The sequence below is a fragment of the Oncorhynchus masou genome, chromosome 12 (genome assembly GCF_036934945.1).
Source record: "Oncorhynchus masou masou isolate Uvic2021 chromosome 12, UVic_Omas_1.1, whole genome shotgun sequence".
Classification (NCBI taxonomy): domain Eukaryota; kingdom Metazoa; phylum Chordata; class Actinopteri; order Salmoniformes; family Salmonidae; genus Oncorhynchus; species Oncorhynchus masou.
This window is the reverse complement of record NC_088223.1, coordinates 48953575-48974916: the sequence shown is the minus strand read 5'-3', so window position 1 is coordinate 48974916 and position 21342 is coordinate 48953575. Positions and strand designations below refer to the sequence as shown.

The window sequence follows — 21342 nt, the reverse complement described above, 5'->3', positions numbered from 1 at the left end:
ACAATCACCCACAAACAAACAGTGCAACCCAGGCTACCTAAGTATGATTCTCAATCAGAGACAACTAATGACACCTGCCTCTGATTGAGAACCATACTAGGCCGAAACTTAGAAATCCCCAAATCATAGAAAATCAAACATAGACTGCCCACCCCAACTCACGCCCTGACCATACTAAATAATGAATACAAAACAAAGGAAATAAAAGTCAGAGCGTGACAGTCTATGGAATTGTTGACTGCGTTAATATTGCAGTTTGGTAAGTATTTGTGTGTATGCACATGTGTTTATATGCGTTTGTGCTCATTTATGTCCTTTTCCATATGTGTGCGCTGTTTGAACGCCAGCGTGTGGAGCTGCCTCCTCTCCTGCCTGTCTGTCTGTGAAGTGTGCACTTGGAGAGGATGGGGATGCAGTTGCCATGACAATGGGGCTGTGTATTCAGGAGTGCAGGCAGAGCTGCGATTGGAGGAACCAAGCGAAGCGGGCGGGTGAAATGCTGAGCAAACCTGTCAGCCAGCATCCCCCATTCACTTCCACTCGGTAGATCAGGAAGGTGATAGAGACGCTTGGCTCTCATCAAGGCTTCCAACAATCTTCCACAAAACATTTCACTAAAGGCAAGGACCACCTGAAACCCACCACCTCAGATCCAGCATGGCCACCATTACCTGCACCCGCTTCACTGAGGAATTCCAGATGTTTGAGGAACTGGGCAAGTAAGTGCCACTGGAGATTTTACCTTTTTTTTACTAATCCAAAGTGGTATTTGGAATTGCATTTCTGGCCTGTGTGACAATGAAAGATGACCCCTGTTCAGTTTGAGTCAGAGGCATATGTTTACAGTCAGTGAGGGAGGCAGGGTTGATTACATATCTGGTGGCAGAAATGAATGACATTAGACTTCTGAGGAATCCCTTTATGGTAGGAGAGGGGGAAAGGTCATTTTAGCTGATGAAATGTCATTTGTTATGAGAGAAGGGGAGAGAAAGAATAAAAAGAATGGTGAAGAGATGAAATGGAGGAGTGAGAGAGAGAGAGTGGCTTGGTGCTGAGAGTTTAAGAGGGAACAGGTGGCAGTGGCAAGTCAGGGAGAAAGGTCTCACTTCTGATGGAGCAATGTGAAACGAGACACATCTCCCACCTGAGAATTATTTCAGAACTCTTGACAAATTCAGGTTTGCTGAATGTGGTGCGTCTGGAGAGAGGAGCATCATCAATCAGAAGACAAAAACCGTAGGTAGCTAACTGTTATCACAGGAAGCTGGATGATGTCACCGAGTGTCTTATTGGAAATTCAGTGGAATGAGGCGAGATGTTGAGACTTTAATATTTTATATCGGTGCTCAGTCGTTCACTTTCATCCTCTACAGGTTAACACACGAAACACACATTCTCCTTCTTTCCCATTATCGGCTGCTACGAGACGGCGCAATAATGTCGATTGTCTGATAAGTTCCCAAAGAATTCACACCAGCTCAAAGAACGTTGAATTGTTCACTACCAATCGAGATAGAAAAGAGGACACATTGAAGTTGTTTATTCTCGGTGTATTGTGTTAATAAAATATAATGTTATTTGTCACATGCGTTTAATACAACAGGTGTAGTAGACCTTACCCTGAAATGCTTACTTACAAGCCCTTAGCCCAACAATGTAGTTTTAAGAAAATAGAGCTAAGAAAATATTTACTAAGTAAAACTAAAGTTGAATTTTTTTTTTTTAAGTAACACAGTAAAATAACAATAATGAGGCTATATATATAGAGGGTACCGGTACCGAGTCAATGTGCGTGGGTACAGGTTAGTCAAGATAATTTGTACATGTAGGTAAGGGTAAAGTGACTATGCATAGATAATAAATGGGGGGTAGCTCACTATTTCAGATAGTCCTTAGGTATAGGTGTTTGTGTTTGAGATTTTAAATTGTCCTGGATTGTAATGCTTGATGGTGCTACTTGAAATGCTTGATGCGGCTATATGTAATGATTGATGGTGCTATATGAATGCTTGATGGTGCTATATGTATTGATTGGTGGTGCTATATGAATGCTTGATGGTGCTATATGTATTGATTGATGGTGCTATATGAATGCTTGATGGTGCTGTATGTATTGATTGATGGTGCTATATGTAATGATTGATGGTGCTATATGAATGCTTGATGGTGCTGTATGTATTGATTGATGGTGCTATATGTAATGATTGATGGTGCTATATGTAATGATTGATGGTGCTATATGAAATAATTGATGGTGCTATATGAATGCTTGATGGTGCTATATGTAATGATTGATGGTGCTATATGAATGCTTGATGGTGCTATATGTATTGATTGATGGTGCTATATGAATGCTTGATGGTGCTATATGTATTGATTGATGGTGCTATATGAATGCTTGATGGTGCTGTATGTATTGATTGATGGTGCTATATGTAATGATTGATGGTGCTATATGAAATGATTGATGGTGCTATATGAAATGCTTGATGGTGCTATATGAAATGATTGATGGTGCTATATGTAATGATTGATGGTGCTATATGAAATGCTTGATGGTGCTATATGAAATGCTTGATGGTGCTATATGAAATGCTTGATGGTGCTATATGTAATGATTGATGGTGCTATATGAAATGCTTGATGGTGCTATATGAAATGCTTGATGGTGTTATATGAAATGCTTGATGGTGCTATATGTAATGATTGATGGTGCTATATGTAATGATTGATGGTGCTATATGAAATGCTTGATGGTGCTATATGAAATGCTTGATGGTGCTATATGAAATGCTTGATGGCGCTATATGAAATGCTAGATGGTGCTATATGAAATGCTTGATGTGCCCCTTGTGTTTAGAGCATTGTAATGTGCTCAACCATCTGAGTTTGTGACACATCTACAGAAAGGGTCCCCACCCACACTGCTACTCCCCCCCTCTCTCTCTCCCTCTCTCTCCCTCTCTCTCTCTCTCTCTCTCTCTCTCTCTCTCTCTCTCTAGCACGCACGCACGCACGCACACACACACACACACACACACACACACACACACACACACACACACACACACACACAGGCAGCCAAAGATGCTTACATAATTTCATTTGGGGGTGGCAATCGAATAGTTTGACATGGACATATTTCATAATACATACAGTACTATATATACACTACTGTTCAAAAGTTTGGGGTCACTTAGAAACGTCATTGTTTTTGAAAGAAAAGCAAATTTTCTGCCCATTAAAATAACATTAAATTGATCAGAAATACAGTGTAGACATTGTTAATGTTGTAAATGACTATTGTAGCTGGAAACAGCAGATTTTTAATAGAATATCTACATGGGCGTACAGAGGGCCATTATGAGCAACCATCACTCCTGTGTTCCAATAGAACGTTGTGTTAGCTAATTCCAAGTTTATCATTTTAAAAGGCTAATTGATCATTAGAAAACCATTTAGCAATTATGTTAGCACAGGTGAAAACTGTTGTTCTGATTAAAGAAGCAATAAAACTGGCCTTCTTTAGACTAGTTGAGTATCTAGAACATCAGCATTTGTGGGTTCAAATACAGGCTCAAAATGGCCAGAAATTTCTTCTGAAACTCATCATTCTTGTTCTGAGAAATGAAGGCTATTCCATGCGAGAAATTGCAAAGAACTGAAGATCTTGTACAATGCTGTGTACTACTCCCTTCACATAACAGCCCAAACTGGCTCTAACCAGAATAGAAAGAGGAGTGGGAGGCCCCGGTGCACAACTGAGCAAGAGGACAAGTACATTAGAGGGTCTAGTTTGAGAAACAGACGCCTCACAAGTCCTCAACTGGCAGCTTCATTAAATAGTACCCGCAAAACACCAGTCTCAACGTCAACAGTGAAGAGGCAACTCCGGGCTGCTGGCCTTCTAGGCAGAGTTGCAAAGAAAAAGCCACATCTCAGACTGGCCAATAAAAAGAAAAGATTAATATGGGCAAAAGAACACAGACACTGGACAGAGGAAGATTGGAAGAAAGTGTTACGGACAAACAAATCTAAGTTTGAAGTGTTCGGTTCACAAAGAAGAACATTTGTGAGATGCAGAAAAAATGAAAAGATACTGGAGGAGTGCTTGGTCAAGCATGGTGGAGGCAGTGTGATGGTCTGAGGGTGCTTTGGTGGTGGTGAAGTTAGAGATTTGTTCAGGATAAAGTGGATCTTGAAGAAGGAAGGCTATCACTCCATTTTGCAACGCCATGCCATACCCTGTGGACGGCGCTTAATTGGAGCCAATTGGAGCTAAATCCTACAACAGGACAATGACCCAAAGCACAGCTCCAAACTATGCAATAACTGTTTAGGCAAGAAGCAGTCTGCTGGTATTGAGTCTATAATGGAGTGGCCAGCACAGTCACCGGATCTCAACTCTATTGAGCTGTTGTGGGAGCAGCTTGACCGTATGGTATGTAAGAAGTACCCATCAAGCCAATCCAACTTGTGGGAGGTGCTTCAGGAGGCATGGGGTGAAATCTCTTCAGATTATCTCAACAAATTGACAACTAGAATGCCAAAGGTCTGCAAGTCTGTAATTGATTCTTTGACGAAAGTTTAAAGGACACAATTATTATTTCAATAAAAAAAAACATTATTTATGACCATGTCAACGTCTTGACTACATTTCCTATTCATTTTGCTACTAATTTAAGGTATGTTTTCATGGAAAACAAAGACATTTCTAACTGACATCAAACTTTTGAACGGTAGTGTATACATATATATATTTTTGTTAACACGAAACTCTCACAGGTGATGGCTGTGCTGCGCACACATCGATGTCTGATGAATTAGCTGACATTTTAACATTCATGAATGTAATGTGAGTGCAATTTTCCGGATCAGAACAGATCTGAACAATGGAAGTGGCAACGATGATTACGGCACTGAATGATCCACAGCCGTGTCCCTTCTGTTTCCGACCTAACCTGGCCTTTTTCCTGATGTGTACTGACAGTAGTACTGAGGAAATAAACAATGTTACAGTGGCCAGGGTGAAGCCCTGTCTCAATCTGGATCCATTATGGTAGGCAGCACACAATCAAGTTCATGTGTCGTTTCGAGACTCACAAGCAATTCCTAACACAGTAACTCAATTAACCAATCCTTCCAGAGCAGAGGCACAGGATTACCATGAGGAAGTGCGGCTGAGAGAGAGAGAGAGAGAGAGAGACGATGCTATCTGTTTCATCTGGTTCGGGCAGAATGAACTGTCTTGTCTGCCCCCCCCCCTCCCCCCTCCTCCACACACACACACACACACACAGCCGATCCACAGGGCTCCTTTGATCTACTTGCTGTTTCCCTAAGGCCACTTGAGCTACGCACACAGAAGGAAAAGGCCACAATGGTTGAATAAAAGAGTCGGCAGTTTAGGTTTGGTTTGGAACAGAAGCTTGGGATAGCACTGACCTCGTGTCTCTGTCTTCAGTTTGAAAGGAGGTGGCGTCTCAGTCATGGGGATGGCGTGTTCTTAAACTCCAACCTGATCTGTTTGGGATCATCGGCCAAGGCCTGATTTTGTTGCAATCATGCTATTGTACAGCTCAAAAGTTTTTCGTGCCTACTGGCAAGATGCCAGTTCAAATATCAACCACAGTATTTGTCAGATTTTCCTAAAAGAATGCCCACAGTGCAATTGTCAGGGAATGTATTTTTCCAGTCAGACTGTGAATGAGTGCTATAGCCTCGGTCTGTATTTAGCTGGCAGTTTAACTTTGACCATGAAACGAATGAGATATTAGCCATTTTAGGTGCAAAAACATTATGTTCAAATGAATTGGAAAAGGAAATTAATATTCACCATAACTGTGCAGTTCAATATGCATTTTTGTCTCCTGCTTTTTCCCAGGGGAGCTTTTTCTGTGGTACGTAGATGCCTCAAGGTCCTCTCAGGGCAAGAGTATGCTGCTAAGATCATCAACACCAAGAAGCTCTCTGCCAGGGGTAAGTCTTTCTTATCACACTCCAACTCCCCTAAATATGTTTTAACAGTCCTTATGGCGATTATTGCATTGTTGGGTTTTCAGTTTGCAAGAAAGGCATTTCATTGTACTTGTGCATGTGACATTAAAACTTGACACTTGAAACTCATTTCATCCTCAGTTTTGCCAGAATCCTTTGTTGGGTAATGACTGACCTGGAAAACGCTGCTGGCTCACATTTCTAAAATGGTTTGAACTGGCTGGATATCTGACTGTGGGTTTTTCACAGTTTGATTGGCACATTGATATTTCAGTCTCTCTGCCCCCCCCCGTGCCCCTAGTCCTAAAGAAGGCAGCCCTACTTATGAACATCTGTTCAATGAATGATAGTTGTAACATTATCCAATGGGACGTAAACTACTGTTTTTGATGAGTTTCGTCTGTGATCCTATGCTTGACAGCGGGTTTGGAGTAAAATACTTCTCCCTAGACATCAAATTGATATGGCCATTACTCTTAGTATTGCTGGTCCGTTGAAATGAATAACCTTAAAACTAGTTGAGACAAACAAGTAGCAGTGAGTTCATAATAGTTCATAATAGTTCGTAATAGTTAATAATAGTTAATAATAGTTAATAATGGTTCATAATGGTTCGTAATAGTTCATAATACTTCATAATGGTTCATAATAGTTAATAATAGTTAATAATGGTTAATAATGGTTCATAATGGTTCATAATGGTTTGTAATATTTAATAATAGTTCATAATGGTTCATAATAGTTAATAATAGTTAATAATGGTTCATAATGGTTCATAATAGTTAATAATAGTTAATAATGGTTCATAATGGTTCATAGTGGTTCATAATGGTTGATAATAGTTAATAATAGTTCATAATAGTTAATAATGGTTCATAATGGTTCGTAATAGTTCATAATAGTTGATAATGGTTCATAATGTTTCGTAATAGTTAATAATAGTTAATAATGGTGAATAATAGTCAATACTGGTTCATAATGGTTCATAATAGTTAATAATGGTCAGTGGCACCAAGGTGCCTTCAAGCTGGAATCCTTAATGATGAAACTGCCACGACTGTTTGGGGTATTACAACAACAAAACAGTTACTGCAAACAACGAACACTGTTTTCTTCCCGATGACATCATTGCACGTGCGATAGAACAGCAGAATATGTCCTGCGCTTTTTTTGTGACCAAACTGCTTGACGCTCATCACCTCCGTTTCGTCTAACTAAACAATAACAATAACAAAGCGGCTGAGGGAGGACAGTGGTTCTGTTTCCCATAAAACCAGGATTCCGCCTTTAACGTTAATTAAAAGGCTAGCATAAACCAAGGCATTCTGAGGGACCACACAGCAGCCAAAGTATTCTTCTTTTCATTAAAAAAATAATAATCTGATTTCCGGGTGCTGTTGAGATGAAAAACCTTTTCTGTGTCTAAAATGGCATCCTATTCACTACTTTTGACCAGGGCCCATGGGGCCCTATACAGGAAATAGGATGCCATTTCGGATGCAGCCCTACTGTCTGGTAAGAGCGTGGGAGGAAACAGAATGCCCCACGGGTACGCGAGTTATCAGCAACTCACACCTCTTACACAATGTTTATTTGATAAACGGTTCATCAACGTATGTACCTCATCACATAAAACAGTCAAAAAAATCAATGACATATCTTGTATTAAAACTATAGATAATGTTCATATGCATGGCACACACGCCACACGCACTCACTCAAGTCAAAGGAATCCACCCTAACTCATTCGAGACCTATCATGTCTCCTTGGGAAACACTGTAAGGCAGTCAGAAAGTGGACGTCTGTCATAATGCATCCACTTGCATTCATTTTGCGTTGGGCTGAGCTGAATTGGCCTTCAGGGGTTGAGCCTGAGCGGCAGCAGCAGTTGAGTGGTGCCACTCGATTGAAACATGTTGACATCTCTGCTACAAGGAGACTGCGAAAGAGTACACAAATAGCACAGAGGAATGGCCGGGAGTATGCGGGAATTCGTTTATGCAAATTATACAGTTGCATAATCTTACTGCCACCTATAGTCTTTTGACCTGGTGAGCCGGTATTTTATACTTACAGTAGCTATAGCATTAGCACTAATGAGGGAAATCCATGGAGGTGGTGGTAGACTTACGTTGTCAAGCGCCATATAGTGGGCCTTGGCTGTTAGGCTGCTCAATCAATTCAAAGGGGGTATTGTGTGAAATACATTTGAGATTTGGGTGAATCTCCTTTTTACGAGCATGTTACAGAGTGGTGGAGTGCAGGGAGCATGACTCCTCATTGAACTAACCCATGTAGCTGCACTGTATCACAGAGCTGCTGGCGGGCAGACAGGCGGAGAAAGTGCGCTGAACCGGAGGAGTGCACCAGAGAAAGAGACAAAAGACAAGTAGAGCTATTCATAAAATATTTCCTCTCCCCCTCTCTGTCGACCTATTGAGAGAGAGAGAGAGAGACAGAGAGAGAGAGCGAGCGAGTGAGAGAGAGAGAGAGAGAGAGAGAGAGAGAGGTGTCTTGTATTAACCGGATGGAGGATATTCTAGCCTGAGGTAACTTCTTACTTCTGAGAATGTAATGAACAATAAATAGGCGATGGAAATTTCCTCCACTTTGCGTCTATCTCTTCACTTAGATCTGTACTGTACCTACAGTTCTATGTGATATATTTCACTTTGCATCACGACAATTCATTATCTATGAACTTTTTTACATTTTTTTAAACTTTAAAATAAAACATGTAAAAATCTACACTGTTTACATTGCTAACAGCCAGATTAAATTCAAACATCATGGCCGTGTATTGTAAACTGTTAATCTTAATTTGGGTACTTCGTGGTCAGATTAACAGAGGAATGTGCTTGTTTTTCATAAATGTATTTCTGTATTTTTTTAGCTTTCCTATGCTCCACCTTGATTGAAGTATTTATGTCTATAACTTTTGATGTCTATTTGCTGCTGAGCTCCCTTGCAAAAGAGACTTCGGAATCAGTGGGACTCCAAGCTAAAATTAAAATGACCATACAAATAGAAAAAATATGTAATCAGCGTCAGGAATCCTGAACAGATCACGGCAGCAAGCCCTGAACTCTTGTGACCCCGGCCAAAACATAAAGTCAATTCAAAGTTGACAAGGTCATCATCAGTAAGAGAGAAGTGACTGTGTAAGTGACTGTGTATCACAGCCACGCACACCCACTCACTGCCTGTGTGTCAACACACAGGACACTGTTGCCTGAGGAGGCATGAAAGCCTCAGCGGCTCCTTTGTATGGCAGCAACTCTCATCTGAAGTCGTTCGGCTGTGCCAGACTGGCAGGGAATGGAAGCACAGCCACGATGACAAGTGCAATCTGACAATCGGGGCGGCAGTGTAGCCTAGTGGTTAGAGCATTGGACTTGTAACCGGAAGGTTGTGAGTTCAAACCCCCGAGCTGACAAGGTACAAATCTGTCGTTCTGCCCCTGAACAGGCAGTTAACCCACTGTTCCCAGGCTGTCATTGAAAATAAGAATTTGTTCTTAACTGACTTGCCTGGTTAAATAAAGGTAAAAAAAAAAAAAATCTCTGTGAAACATTCGGACAGGCCCAGGTTCACTCCTCTCATACAGGGGGCAAGTGCCGATCCAGTTTTAATTAGCTAGCTACAATATAAGCAGAATTTGCTGGTTTGAGCGTGTTATTGGGTCCTCATCCCCTGGTTAACGATTGATTCTAACAAAGACAGCTTCCCTCTCACCTCAGCTGTGAAGCCCACTGCCTTACAGTGGCGTTTAGTTTTCTTGAGCATGGCCTTATTTCTATTACAGCATGTTGGATGTCTGTCATTGATATTCTGTTCATCCAGTTCAATCTAACAGCGATAGATTTAGGCTGCTACATGATACTTGAATTTTCCCTATACCCATCATGAGGTTGCTGCAACCTAGCCTATGAATGACAGTTTACAACGTAGATGCACACAGGTTGAGAGACAAATTCCAGGTGACAGACAGTGACATACGGACAGACAGTGACATACGGACAGACAGTGACATTCAATACCGCCTTGCACACTCTTGCCTCCATCTAGCTGATATAGGGTATGCTCATTAGTCCAACAGTTGTAAATGAGAGTTTATATTAGACAAAATCAGGTATGTTTATCCTCGTTTTTCTTACGTTTAAGAAACATTTTCAACAGAATCAGTGGAATGAACTCACAGTTCATTTTCATAGCAACCACGTTGTATCCCTTCATGCATCTATGCACCTTCCTACTCTCACCTTTTCCCTTCACTTATGGACTTCAATGTATGTGACCAGGCAAAAAAATCACTCCAAGCCAAACCGCTACATACAGTCTACATCGTTGTCACCATATTAACGAACGTAAAATCTTAGTCAGCATAGCTAATAGAACTAACGCGTTAGTAAACCCGCTACAATCATGGAGTAACGTTCCAGTGTACAGTCAGTAAGCAGTTACATCGGTGGGCCCCAGTGGCAATAAATGAGTAAATCCAAAAACTTACCTTGGCAGGGAAGAGTTCCAGTGTTGTGTTAGCAAGTCACAGATAGCTAGCTAACATAGCATCTATCTGTTTGAGCAGGGTGTTTGCTAGCTAAGTAACATTAAGTGAAACTGAGGGTGAAAATAAAATTACAATCTCTCTCTCTCTCTCTCTGTCTATTTCTCTCTTGCTTCTCCTTCATTTTGGAAGATATTAAATTGTTGTAAACTGTTCAACTACTGTCTTTGTCTCTCTTTGAGTCAACTACTCACCACATGTTATGCACTGCAGTGCTAGCTAGCTGTAGCTTATGCTTTCAGTACTAGATTAATTCGCTGACCCTTTGATTGGGTGGACAACATGTCAGTTCATGCTGCAAGAGCTCTGATAGGTTGGAGGACGTCTTCCGGAAGTTTAAGTCTAAGTCTGTGTAAGTCTATGGAAAGGGGTGAGAACCATGAGCCTCCTAGGTTTTCTATTTAAGTCAATGTACCCAGAGGAGGACGGAAGCTAGCTGTCCTTCAGCTACACCAAGGTACTACCCTACAGAGTGCTGTTGAGGCTAATGTAGACCTTCTTTACAAAATAGTGTGTTTTAATAAATTATTTGGTGACGTGATTATATTTAGTATAGTTTTATCTAAAAAGGATAACCATTTAAGTTTTACAATTGACATTTTTATGAAATTCACTGAGGAGGATGTTCCTCCCCTTTCTTCTCTGAGGAGCCTCCATTGCTGCCTTACTCTACCTCACCATGTCCCACCTCTGTACTCAGTCTGGTCCCGTAACATAGTAAAATGTAAATCCGACACCCAGCCTGGAGGTGTGTTGGGTCATTGTCCTGTTGATAAACAAATGATGGTCCCACTAAACGAAACCCACTTGGGATGGTGTATTGCTGCAGAATACTGTGGTAGCCATGCTGATTAAGTGTGCCTTGAATTCTAAATAAATCCCTGACAGTGTTACACGCAGAGCACCCCCACACCATCACACCTCCTCCTCCACACTTCACAGTGAGAACCACACATGCGAAGATCAAGACAAGGTGGCTGGAACCAAAAATCTCAAATTTGGACTTATCAAAGAAAGAGTTCCACCGGTCTAATGTCCATTGCTCATGTTTCATGGCCCAAGCTAGTCTCTTCTTCTTATTAGTGTCCTTTTAGTAGTGGTTTCTTTGCAGCAATTCGACCATCAAGGCCTGATTCACACAGTCTCTTCTGAAGCATTTATTTGGGCTGCAATTTCTGAGGTGCAGTTGACTCTAATGAACTTATCCTCTGCAGCAAAGGTAACTCTGGGTCTTCCTTTCTTGTGCCGGTCTTCATGAAAGCCAGCTTCATCATAGTTCTTGATTGTTTTTGCAACTGCCCTTGAAGAAACTTTCAAAGTTCTTGACATTTTCCTTATTGACTGACCTTCATTTCTTAATTAAAGTAATGACGGACTGTCTTTTCTCTCTGCTTATTTGAGCTGTTCCTACCATAATATGGACTTGGTCTTTTACCAAATAGGGCTATCTTCTGTATACCACCCCTATCTTGTCACAACACAACTGATAGGTTCAAATGCATAAAGAAGAACTTCTTAGGGATAGCCCCCTTTTTTTCAATTTTCACCTAAAAGACCCAAATCTGTAGCTCAGGCCCTGAAGCAAGGATATGCATATTCTTGGTACCATTTGAAAGGAAACACTTTGAAGTTCGTGGTGGAAATATATGAGAATATAGAAATATGAGAATATAACACAATAAATCTGGTAGAATAAAATACACCACCAGCTTTGAAATGCAACAGAAAGGTCCCAAATCTAGCCATCACTCTGGTTGTAATTCCGATGGTGTCCACAAGAGCAATGTATGTGAAATGTTTCAGACTGATAACTTGAAGTATGAGCAAGATACATGCCATTTAGTGTGAAGTCACCCAGGTACATTTGGGCGAATCGTGAAGGGCACATTTACATTACATTTTTCTGCAAGAATATCGTCAAATCTGTAAACTTGGACTTTGATTGAGCTTTTCCATATACTTGCAATTTTTGTCCAAAAGGAAAAGGCTTACTGTCGCACAAGGTTAACAGACAAATTTTGCAACAGATATGGGGTTTCTGCATACTCCCGTAAAGCCCAGCTCATTGGCTATCTAGCTAGCTTTGACTGGTTGAAACAACATTTAGGGTTAGATTTTCACAGATTCTTTTCTTTGCAAATTGAACGAGTGGAAATACAAAATCAATTGTGCATGCTATATGGACCTCTCCTCAAACAATAGCATGGCATTTTTTCACAGTAATAGCTACTGTAAATTGTACAGTGCAGTTATATTAACAAGAATTTAGCTTTCAGCCGATATAAGACACTTATATGTACCAACATTGGTTGTTTCTCTAAAATCTGAGATCGTGACACACAACGCTGCATGATTTACAACTGCCCCGTTGACGGGACTCCTATTTAAGAAGGAAATAAATTCCACATGTTAACTTTTAACAAGGCACACCCGTAAATTGAAATGCATTCCAGGTACTACCTCATTAAGCTGGTTGAGAGAATGCCAAGAGTGTGCAAAGCTGTCATGAAGGCAAACGGTGGCTACTTTGAAGAATCTCAAATATAAAATATATTTGGATTTGTTGAACACTTATTTGGTTACTACATTATTCCATATGTGTTATTTCATAGTTTTGATGTATTCACTATTATTCTACTATTATTCTATGTAGAAAATAGTAAAAATAAAGAAAAACCCTTTTAAATGGTACCGTAAACGAAACGTAACATATACTACTAATTGGAGTGTTCTGGATTTATGTGTACTATGTTACATCTACCAGTCCAGGCTGCTGTGCTGTATCATCCTCCTCTCCTCTCCTTTATCCCTGGAACACAACTCCCATTTCACCCGGTCTCCCATCCCTCCTCCGCACAATAGATTCTTCTTTTATCCATTCCTTTCCCACTAAAGCCCAACACACTCAGTCCTATTAGGGGATTTTAAGGGTCACTGTCTGTTCAAGATTGTGCATTTCACGTTGCCATGATGCAAACTTTGTTCAGTGTCATAATGAAGCATGGACTTTACACTTGGCTTTCCAGGTCTTTTACTTCACATTTGTTGAAGTGTTACTGAACAGCATTAGTCACTAAGGTGAGAGAGATACACAACTCTATACCTTCCCCGTGGTGGGAGTTTGTGCAATGTGCACGTTCTTTGTAATACCAAGTCACTTTGTGTCTTGCGTGGGAGACTTTACTGAGAAAGACTGTGATGAATCAAACGCTCTGATGCATTAATATTAATGAGTTAACCATTCCTGCCTTTGAGAATCATCCAAGGGTTTTCTTCAGTTGGTTGTGATGCAACCCATATAACAACCAACTGAACTGCTGAAGGAAAGGCTCCTGAGCCAACTGATGGCTCAGTGGAAGACAACATCAATACCAACATATTTGCTTAACATGGGTGAAATTTACTTGTATTGCTAGGAGGAATGTATATTGTATCCTGACTCATATTTCCAGAGTCAGAGTGTATCTGAGCTACTGCTCTTCCAGATAAGCACCACTTGCTTGATATTTACAATGCCATTTGGTGAGTTTAAATAGGTAGTGTTGTGTGTTGTACTGAAGTATCAACATTTCAAAACCATTCTATTGTATGACAACTACACTAAATATCTCATCACAAGAACCACAGCATTGTGACACGAACATTGACCACCAGAAGAGTCTGATATTGGCTCGATGTTCTGACCATGTCCTCCTACTGGGCTCTCATGTGAAGGGCGCACGGTGACACATCATTTAAACAACAACGAGTGCCATAATGGACTGCTGGGTGCAGCCTGATTGAAGGGCCCTCAGAGGACCTGACGTGGGCCTGCTGATTCACCTGAGAGGGAGGAAGCGGAGGGAAGAGAGGAGGGAAGGAGGGATAAAGCGTGGAAGGAGGGAGGGAACAGAGGGAAGAGAGAGGAGCGAGGGGAGGGAGGGAGTGAAGAGAGAGTAGGGAGGAAGGGGAGGTACAGGCAGTAGGAAGGGTACGGAGGGGAAGGAGAGGGTGTCAGACTGAGCACATGCTGACTCTCTACCTACTGACTCTCTACCTACCATGTTTGACTCTATTACTGTTGTTTTTTTTACCACATTCTTGCCTGCATGCTCTTTTTATGCCTCCCGTGTACATGCAGCATTGCCGGGGAAAAGTGGTGGTAGTGGTGTGCAGATGCTGGTGGGCGTCTATTGTAATAAATCCATTGAGAGTATGCACCATCAAAAATAAATCCATTATTCATTCGTTTAGACAGGTCCTAAGAAACAGAAGACTAATCAACTGTATTGTCAAAAGAATAGAATAGCATATTTTGAGTATAATTAGGCCTATGTTACGGGTCTGTGCAGCCATGGTTGCCATCCAAATGAAATCAATAGTTCATTATTTTGTTCGTTAACCAGACAAGACACACCTACCCAGTCACTTTCAACAGACATATATTTTATAGTAAGAATATAATGGAATATAAAGTAGTAAAATACTAATAATATTCTTGATTTAGGCTACATTACTCCATGCTACATTACTCCATGTTTCTGATGAGTGATAGATGAGCAAACGAATAGATGAGCTATATCACCTCCACTTATTTGCCCAGACAGAAACCGATGATACAAATAGCCTATAGAGACGGAGATTCAGTGAAACAAAATCACATTAAGTCACAAGTTTTTTGGTCGGGAGTAGGACTTGGCTACTAAGCGACTAGGAGTGAAATAATCAATTTGTTAAACTACATAATATGGCAAAATGTTGAAATAAATAAGACAACTAGACAAGATGCTCATGAGCAGCACTCACCTCAACCTAGCTAACATTTCCCCAGCCTATTTGTAGCCTATAACCAGTATTCAAATAGAGATTTAGTGAAAACAAAAATCTGACATTGATTGATTTATCAAGACAAGTCCCCAGGCTTATCTCAAAGCAGCAGGATGAGGCTATTCCAGTCATATCACATCGGTGCTGATGTGATTATCATTTCGTTGACCACACGCAGGTAGGCTATTCCAATCATATCACATCGGTGCTGATGTGATTATCATCTCGTTGACCACACGCAGGTAGGCTAGGCACATCGGTGCTGATGTGATTATCCAATCATATCACATCGGTGCTGATGTGATTATCATCTCGTTGACCACACGCAGGTAGGCTATTCCAATCATATCACATCGGTGCTGATGTGATTATCATCTCGTTGACCACACGCAGGTAGGCTATTCCAATCATATCACATCGGTGCTGATGTGATTATCATTTCGTTGACCACACGCAGGTAGGCTATTCCAATCATATCACATCGGTGCTGATGTGATTATCATCTCGTTGCTCACACGCAGGTAGGCTATTCCAATCATATAACATCGGTGCTGATGTGATTATCATCTCGTTGACCACACGCAGGTAGGCTATTCCAATCATATCACATCGGTGCTGATGTGATTATCATCTCGTTGCTTACACGCAGGTAGGCTATTCCAATCATATCACATCGGTGCTGATGTGATTATCATCTCGTTGACCACACACAGGTAGGCTATTCCAATCATATAACATCGGTGCTGATGTGATTATCATCTCGTTGACCACACGCAGGTAGGCTATTCCAATCATATCACATCGGTGCTGATGTGATTATCATCTCGTTGACCACACGCAGGTAGGCTATTCCAATCATATCACATCGGTGCTGATGTGATTATCATCTCGTTGCTTACACGCAGGTAGGCTATTTCAATCATATCATATCGGTGCTGATGTGATTATCATCTCGTTGACCACACGCAGGTAGGCTATTGCTTCAAATGTTTTACAATGATTGGATGACTTTGGGAGTTTTATTAAGTAACAATTTGAGACATACTTTCAATTGGATTAGCCTATTTTATTCCAGTATTTTCCCTGTTCCATGATATTTATTCCCACAGTAATTCCAGCCTAGTCTCATAGACTAGAAGTCACAGAGTAAATGTAAATCCTTGACACTCAAATTAGGAAATGTTAGGTTTGGCATGGTAACATAAGACTGTGGGATGTGGTTGGTTAGAATTTTAGCTGATCAGCAACTTTACAACTACTTTTTAGCTACCTTGCAACTACTTAGCATGTTAGCCACATAGCCACCTAGCTAGAATTCATAACGTATCGAACGATTTGCAAATTCGTAACATATTGTATGCTTTGAAAGTTCGCAACATATAATGCAAAATTGTAATTCGTAACGTATCATACGAAATGGGTGATGGACATCCACAAATGAATACATACCATATGAAACATAACATATCATACTAAAAGGAACTAACATATGGAATTGTTTTAATATGGTTATACTATGGGTCCTTTAGATATTTACATTTGAATTGTAGGACCCCTTTAGGTATCAAAAAAAAGTATATATAATATATATTAGCTAAAATATTGAATTTGGCCTTTACTACTATAGACCAGATAAACACATTGAATAACACATTCAGAAATGCAACAAAAAAAGAGCTAGAAAAAAATAGATAGATTTACTACTAAAAGACCAAAATATATCACTTTTGCAACGAGCTGTCAAAATGAAGACCAGAATTGACATGTTTCACTATAACTAATCCAAAAACATCTAGTTTTCGATTAAACAATTTAGCAGCACAGTGTGTGCCAATGCCTCCTCAGCATTATGGTTTCATACTAAGCTGTAGGCAAAACCTTACTGAAATGATTACTAGGTTTTTTGGCAGAAGTAAAAGTTTCGGCTTTTATACCGGCAATACCTTTCAGATATAAAGAAAAGGCAGAAAAAAAGTTGGCGGTACTGTAAAGTCTGAAAGGTACAACATTTGCTGTTTCTAAAAATGCTGTATTTGAGACTTTTTGGAGACTTTGTTCATTATTATTATTATATTATTATTATTATTATGTTTAGCCATGGCCCCCATACTGCAGAACAAGCAATGAAGAAGTCTACTGCTGGTGCGGTAAGTTTCTCAAAACCAAAATAGCTTCTGGGCCCTTCTATAACGTCCCTTTTACATCAAAAATAGAGATTTGGTTTAAAAAAAAAGTCAACCACTCCTTTAACCGACCCTGTATATAGTATGGTACTAACTGACCCTGTATATAGTATGGTACTAACTGACCCTGTATATAGTATGGTATTAACTGACCCTGTATATAGTATGGTATTAACCTGACCCTGTATATTAGTGTGGTATTAACTGACCCTGTATATAGTATGGTACTAACTGACCCTGTATATAGTATGGTATTAACTGACCCTGTATATAGTATGGTACTAACTGACCCTGTATATAGTATGGTACTAACTGACCCTGTATATAGTATGGTATTAACTGACCCTGTATATAGTATGGTATTAACCTGACCCTGTATATAGTATGGTACTAACTGACCTGTATATAGTATGGTATTAACTGACCCTGTATATAGTATGGTATTAACCTGACCCTGTATATAGTATGGTATTAACCTGACCCTGTATATAGTGTGGTATTAACTGACCCTGTATATAGTATGGTATTAACTGACCCTGTATATAGTATGGTACTAACTGACCCTGTATATAGTATTAAACTGACCCTGTATATAGTGTGGTATTGAACTAACCCTGTATATAGTATGGTATTAACTGACCCTGTATATAGTATGGTATTAACTGACGCTGTATATAGTATGGTATTAACTGACCCTGTATATAGTATGGTATTAACTGACCCTGTATATAGTATGGTATTAACTGACCCTGTATATAGTATGGTATTAACTGACCCTGTATATAGTATGGTATTAACTGACCCTGTATATGGTATGGTATTAACTGACCCTGTGTATAGAATGGTATTAACTGACCCTGTATATAGTATGGTATTAACTGACCCTGTATATAGTATGGTATTAACTGACCCTGTATATAGTATGGTATTAACTGACCCTGTATATAGTATGGTATTAACTGACCCTGTATATAGTATGGTACTAACTGACCCTGTATATGGTATGGTATTAACTGACCCTGTATATAGTATGGTATTAACTGACACTGTATATGGTATGGTATTAACTGACCCTGTATATAGAATGGTATTAACTGAACCTGTATATAGTATGGTATTAATATGACCTCATGCGTTAAATCACAGGTCACAATAATATGATGCACATAATTAAGTTACTGTCTAATGAGTTGGTGTGCCTCTGTAATTGGCCATGGTAGACATGGCAGACATTTATTCTTGGGATAATATACATGCAGATGCTTTGCTCAAAAATGATTAGTGAGGATTTTACATGTACTATTTACTTTTTTTACACAAAGCCTGCCTCTCTACTTGCTATGTAGAGACTGACTTTGGGTTGGGGACCCTAAGGTTCAGGTGTAAAGCTCAGGTGTAAGGCTCAGGTGTAAGGCTCAGGTGTAAGAAGGCTCAGGTGTAAGGGTGAACAGAATGGATTGCATGGAGCAGGGAAAGACACTTGGCTGAGTAGCACAGAAGGCCCATTAGCATTCTGATAATATACTGCTAGGCCATCGGGAGTTGGTTGGAACATTTACCCCAAAACAGCTGTGAGTGAGCTTTATTTCTGACTTTAGATTTTTTTTAAAGGCATCACAACCAAAAGGTGTATTAGTTATGGTCAAATCAACTCAAGGCATCACAAAATCCAAAAGTGTATTTATTGTGCATCTACATGGAGGCAAACTGTGCAGGTCTTCGTCCAGGGTCAGGTCTATGTTTGCCTAGATAAGAACCTTACAGATTAAAGTCCATGCAGCAAGAGTGCAAAAGGAGACCACCCATTGGCTGCGTCGATGTGCTAATCAATACTGTACATATGTGAAGTTGTAAATCCATTGACTGAACAGTGGACACCAATGATACTGTACAAAGTTCCACTGGTATGGTGTGTTGGACATATCCTTTTCTGCGGCTTATGTCATTTGCTGTTTGACTGTTGTTGGGTAATACGTGATTGGGAAACTGTTTCGTAAGGTTCATTGTAGTCTCACACTCTCCTTGTATAGTGCCATTGACCTGTGCTCAGTGTTGTTGAAGTTTTTATTTGAAATCCTCCCTGTTGGCGGATTTATACAGGGTCATAATAACTAAGTTTGCTGTGACTTTTCCCTCTGTAGTTTTTTCAAACTCATATATCTTATATTTCTATTTCTGGTATATTCTGTAGCGTTGCTTAGCAACACCATTTTCAAAGTCTAGAACATATCTTTGCTTTTACATTACAGTGGATACAGTACAGTACGGGAGGGCTGTACGGAGGGGAGATTGTCATACACTTAATAAAACGCTGGTACGGCAGCAAATATTATAGAAGTAAAGAATGAGGGGATATTTGTTTCATATCTTATCTCTCTAATGGTGGAATCCCTGAAACCATTACTCATTTATAATGATATAAATGTAGTTGCTCCACAGCACTTGGGGTTTTGTGAAGCTTCCGCTCACACAAGAAAAGCCTGGATGATGGAGGAGGCTTGGTTTATCCAATCTCCGATGCGATCATGAACTTGATGAAGAGGACAATGCCTTTGTACGACTTTAGGGCTGATACAGGCCTTCTCCGTCCCCGATTGAGCTCTACAGATTGTGAAGGGCTGTATTATTAAATAGAGGGGTAGAAATAAGGAGGGAATAGGGGGTCTCCTCTTCCTCATTTGTCAATTTGGATTGCTCATTAATACCGCAGAAAGCCCTCCGCACTCACACAGGAAGGTAGCGTTAATTTGGCAAAGCGTCACTGTTATTTCACTGGCTTCCCTCCCCCTCACTTTCATTAGTGGGCAAAGTGGCTCGTGGCGACGTGAACTCTCTCTTTTCCCGAACCTCCTCCTTTGCACCGTGCCACCACCACCCCCTCCCACCCACCCACCCACCCACACCCTCCCACCCACACCATCATTATACATTACCAGCACTGTTAACCGTCAGCATCTACAGTGCCTTCAGAAAGTATTCAATACATGTTAGAATCACATATGACAGTGATTACACCTGTGATTCTTTCTGGGTTTGTCTCTAAGAGCTTTGCACACCTGGATTGTACATTATTATTTAAAAACAATTATTCAAGCTCTGTTAAGTTGGTTGTCTATCATTGCTAGACAGCCATTTTTAAGCCTTGTCATAAATTTTGAAGCCGATTTAAGTCAAACTGTAACTAGGCCATTCAGGAGCATTCAACGTCGTCTTGGTAAGCAAATTCAGTGTATATTTGGCTTTAGGTTATTGCCCTGCTGAAAGGTGAATTTGTCTCCCAGTGTCTGTTGGAAAGCTGACTGAACCAGGTTTTGCCTGTGCTTAGCTATAGTCCGTTTGTTTTTATCCTAAAAAACTCCCCAGTCCTCGCCAATGAAAAACTTTCCCATACCCAGGGCTCCTGAGTGGTGCTGCTGTCTAAGGCACTGCCTCTCAGCGCTTGAGGTGTCACTACAGACACCCTGGTTCAAATCCAGACTATATCACAACCATCTGTGATTTCGAGTCCCATAGGGTGGTGCACAATTGGCCCAGTGTTGTCCGGGTTTGGCCGGTGTAGTCTGTCATTGTGAATAAGAATTTGTTGTTATCTGACTTGCCTAGCTAAATAAAGGTGAAATGATACAATACAGTCATCACCATGCTTGCAAATATGAAGAGTGTTGTGTTGGATATGCCTCAAACTTAATGCTTTGTATTCAGGACATAAATGTAATTTCTTTGCCAAATTGTTTGCAGTTTTACTTGAGTGCCATGCTGCAAATAGCAAGCATGTTTTGGAATATTTT

General features: G+C 40.3%; 1 protein-coding gene across 2 annotated transcripts in view; it reads left to right on the top strand.

Moving 5' to 3' along the window:
* Positions 1–548: 548 nt before the first annotated feature.
* The window catches only part of LOC135550250 (calcium/calmodulin-dependent protein kinase type II subunit alpha), a 67628-nt gene continuing 46834 nt past the window's right edge, over positions 549–21342 (top strand). For both annotated transcript variants that reach the window (XM_064980872.1, XM_064980873.1), the window contains exons 1-2: positions 549–719; positions 5885–5979. In XM_064980872.1, the coding sequence (XP_064836944.1) occupies positions 658–719; positions 5885–5979 (157 nt within the window). In that variant the 5' untranslated portion in view covers positions 549–657. The remainder of the gene's footprint in view (positions 720–5884; positions 5980–21342) is intronic.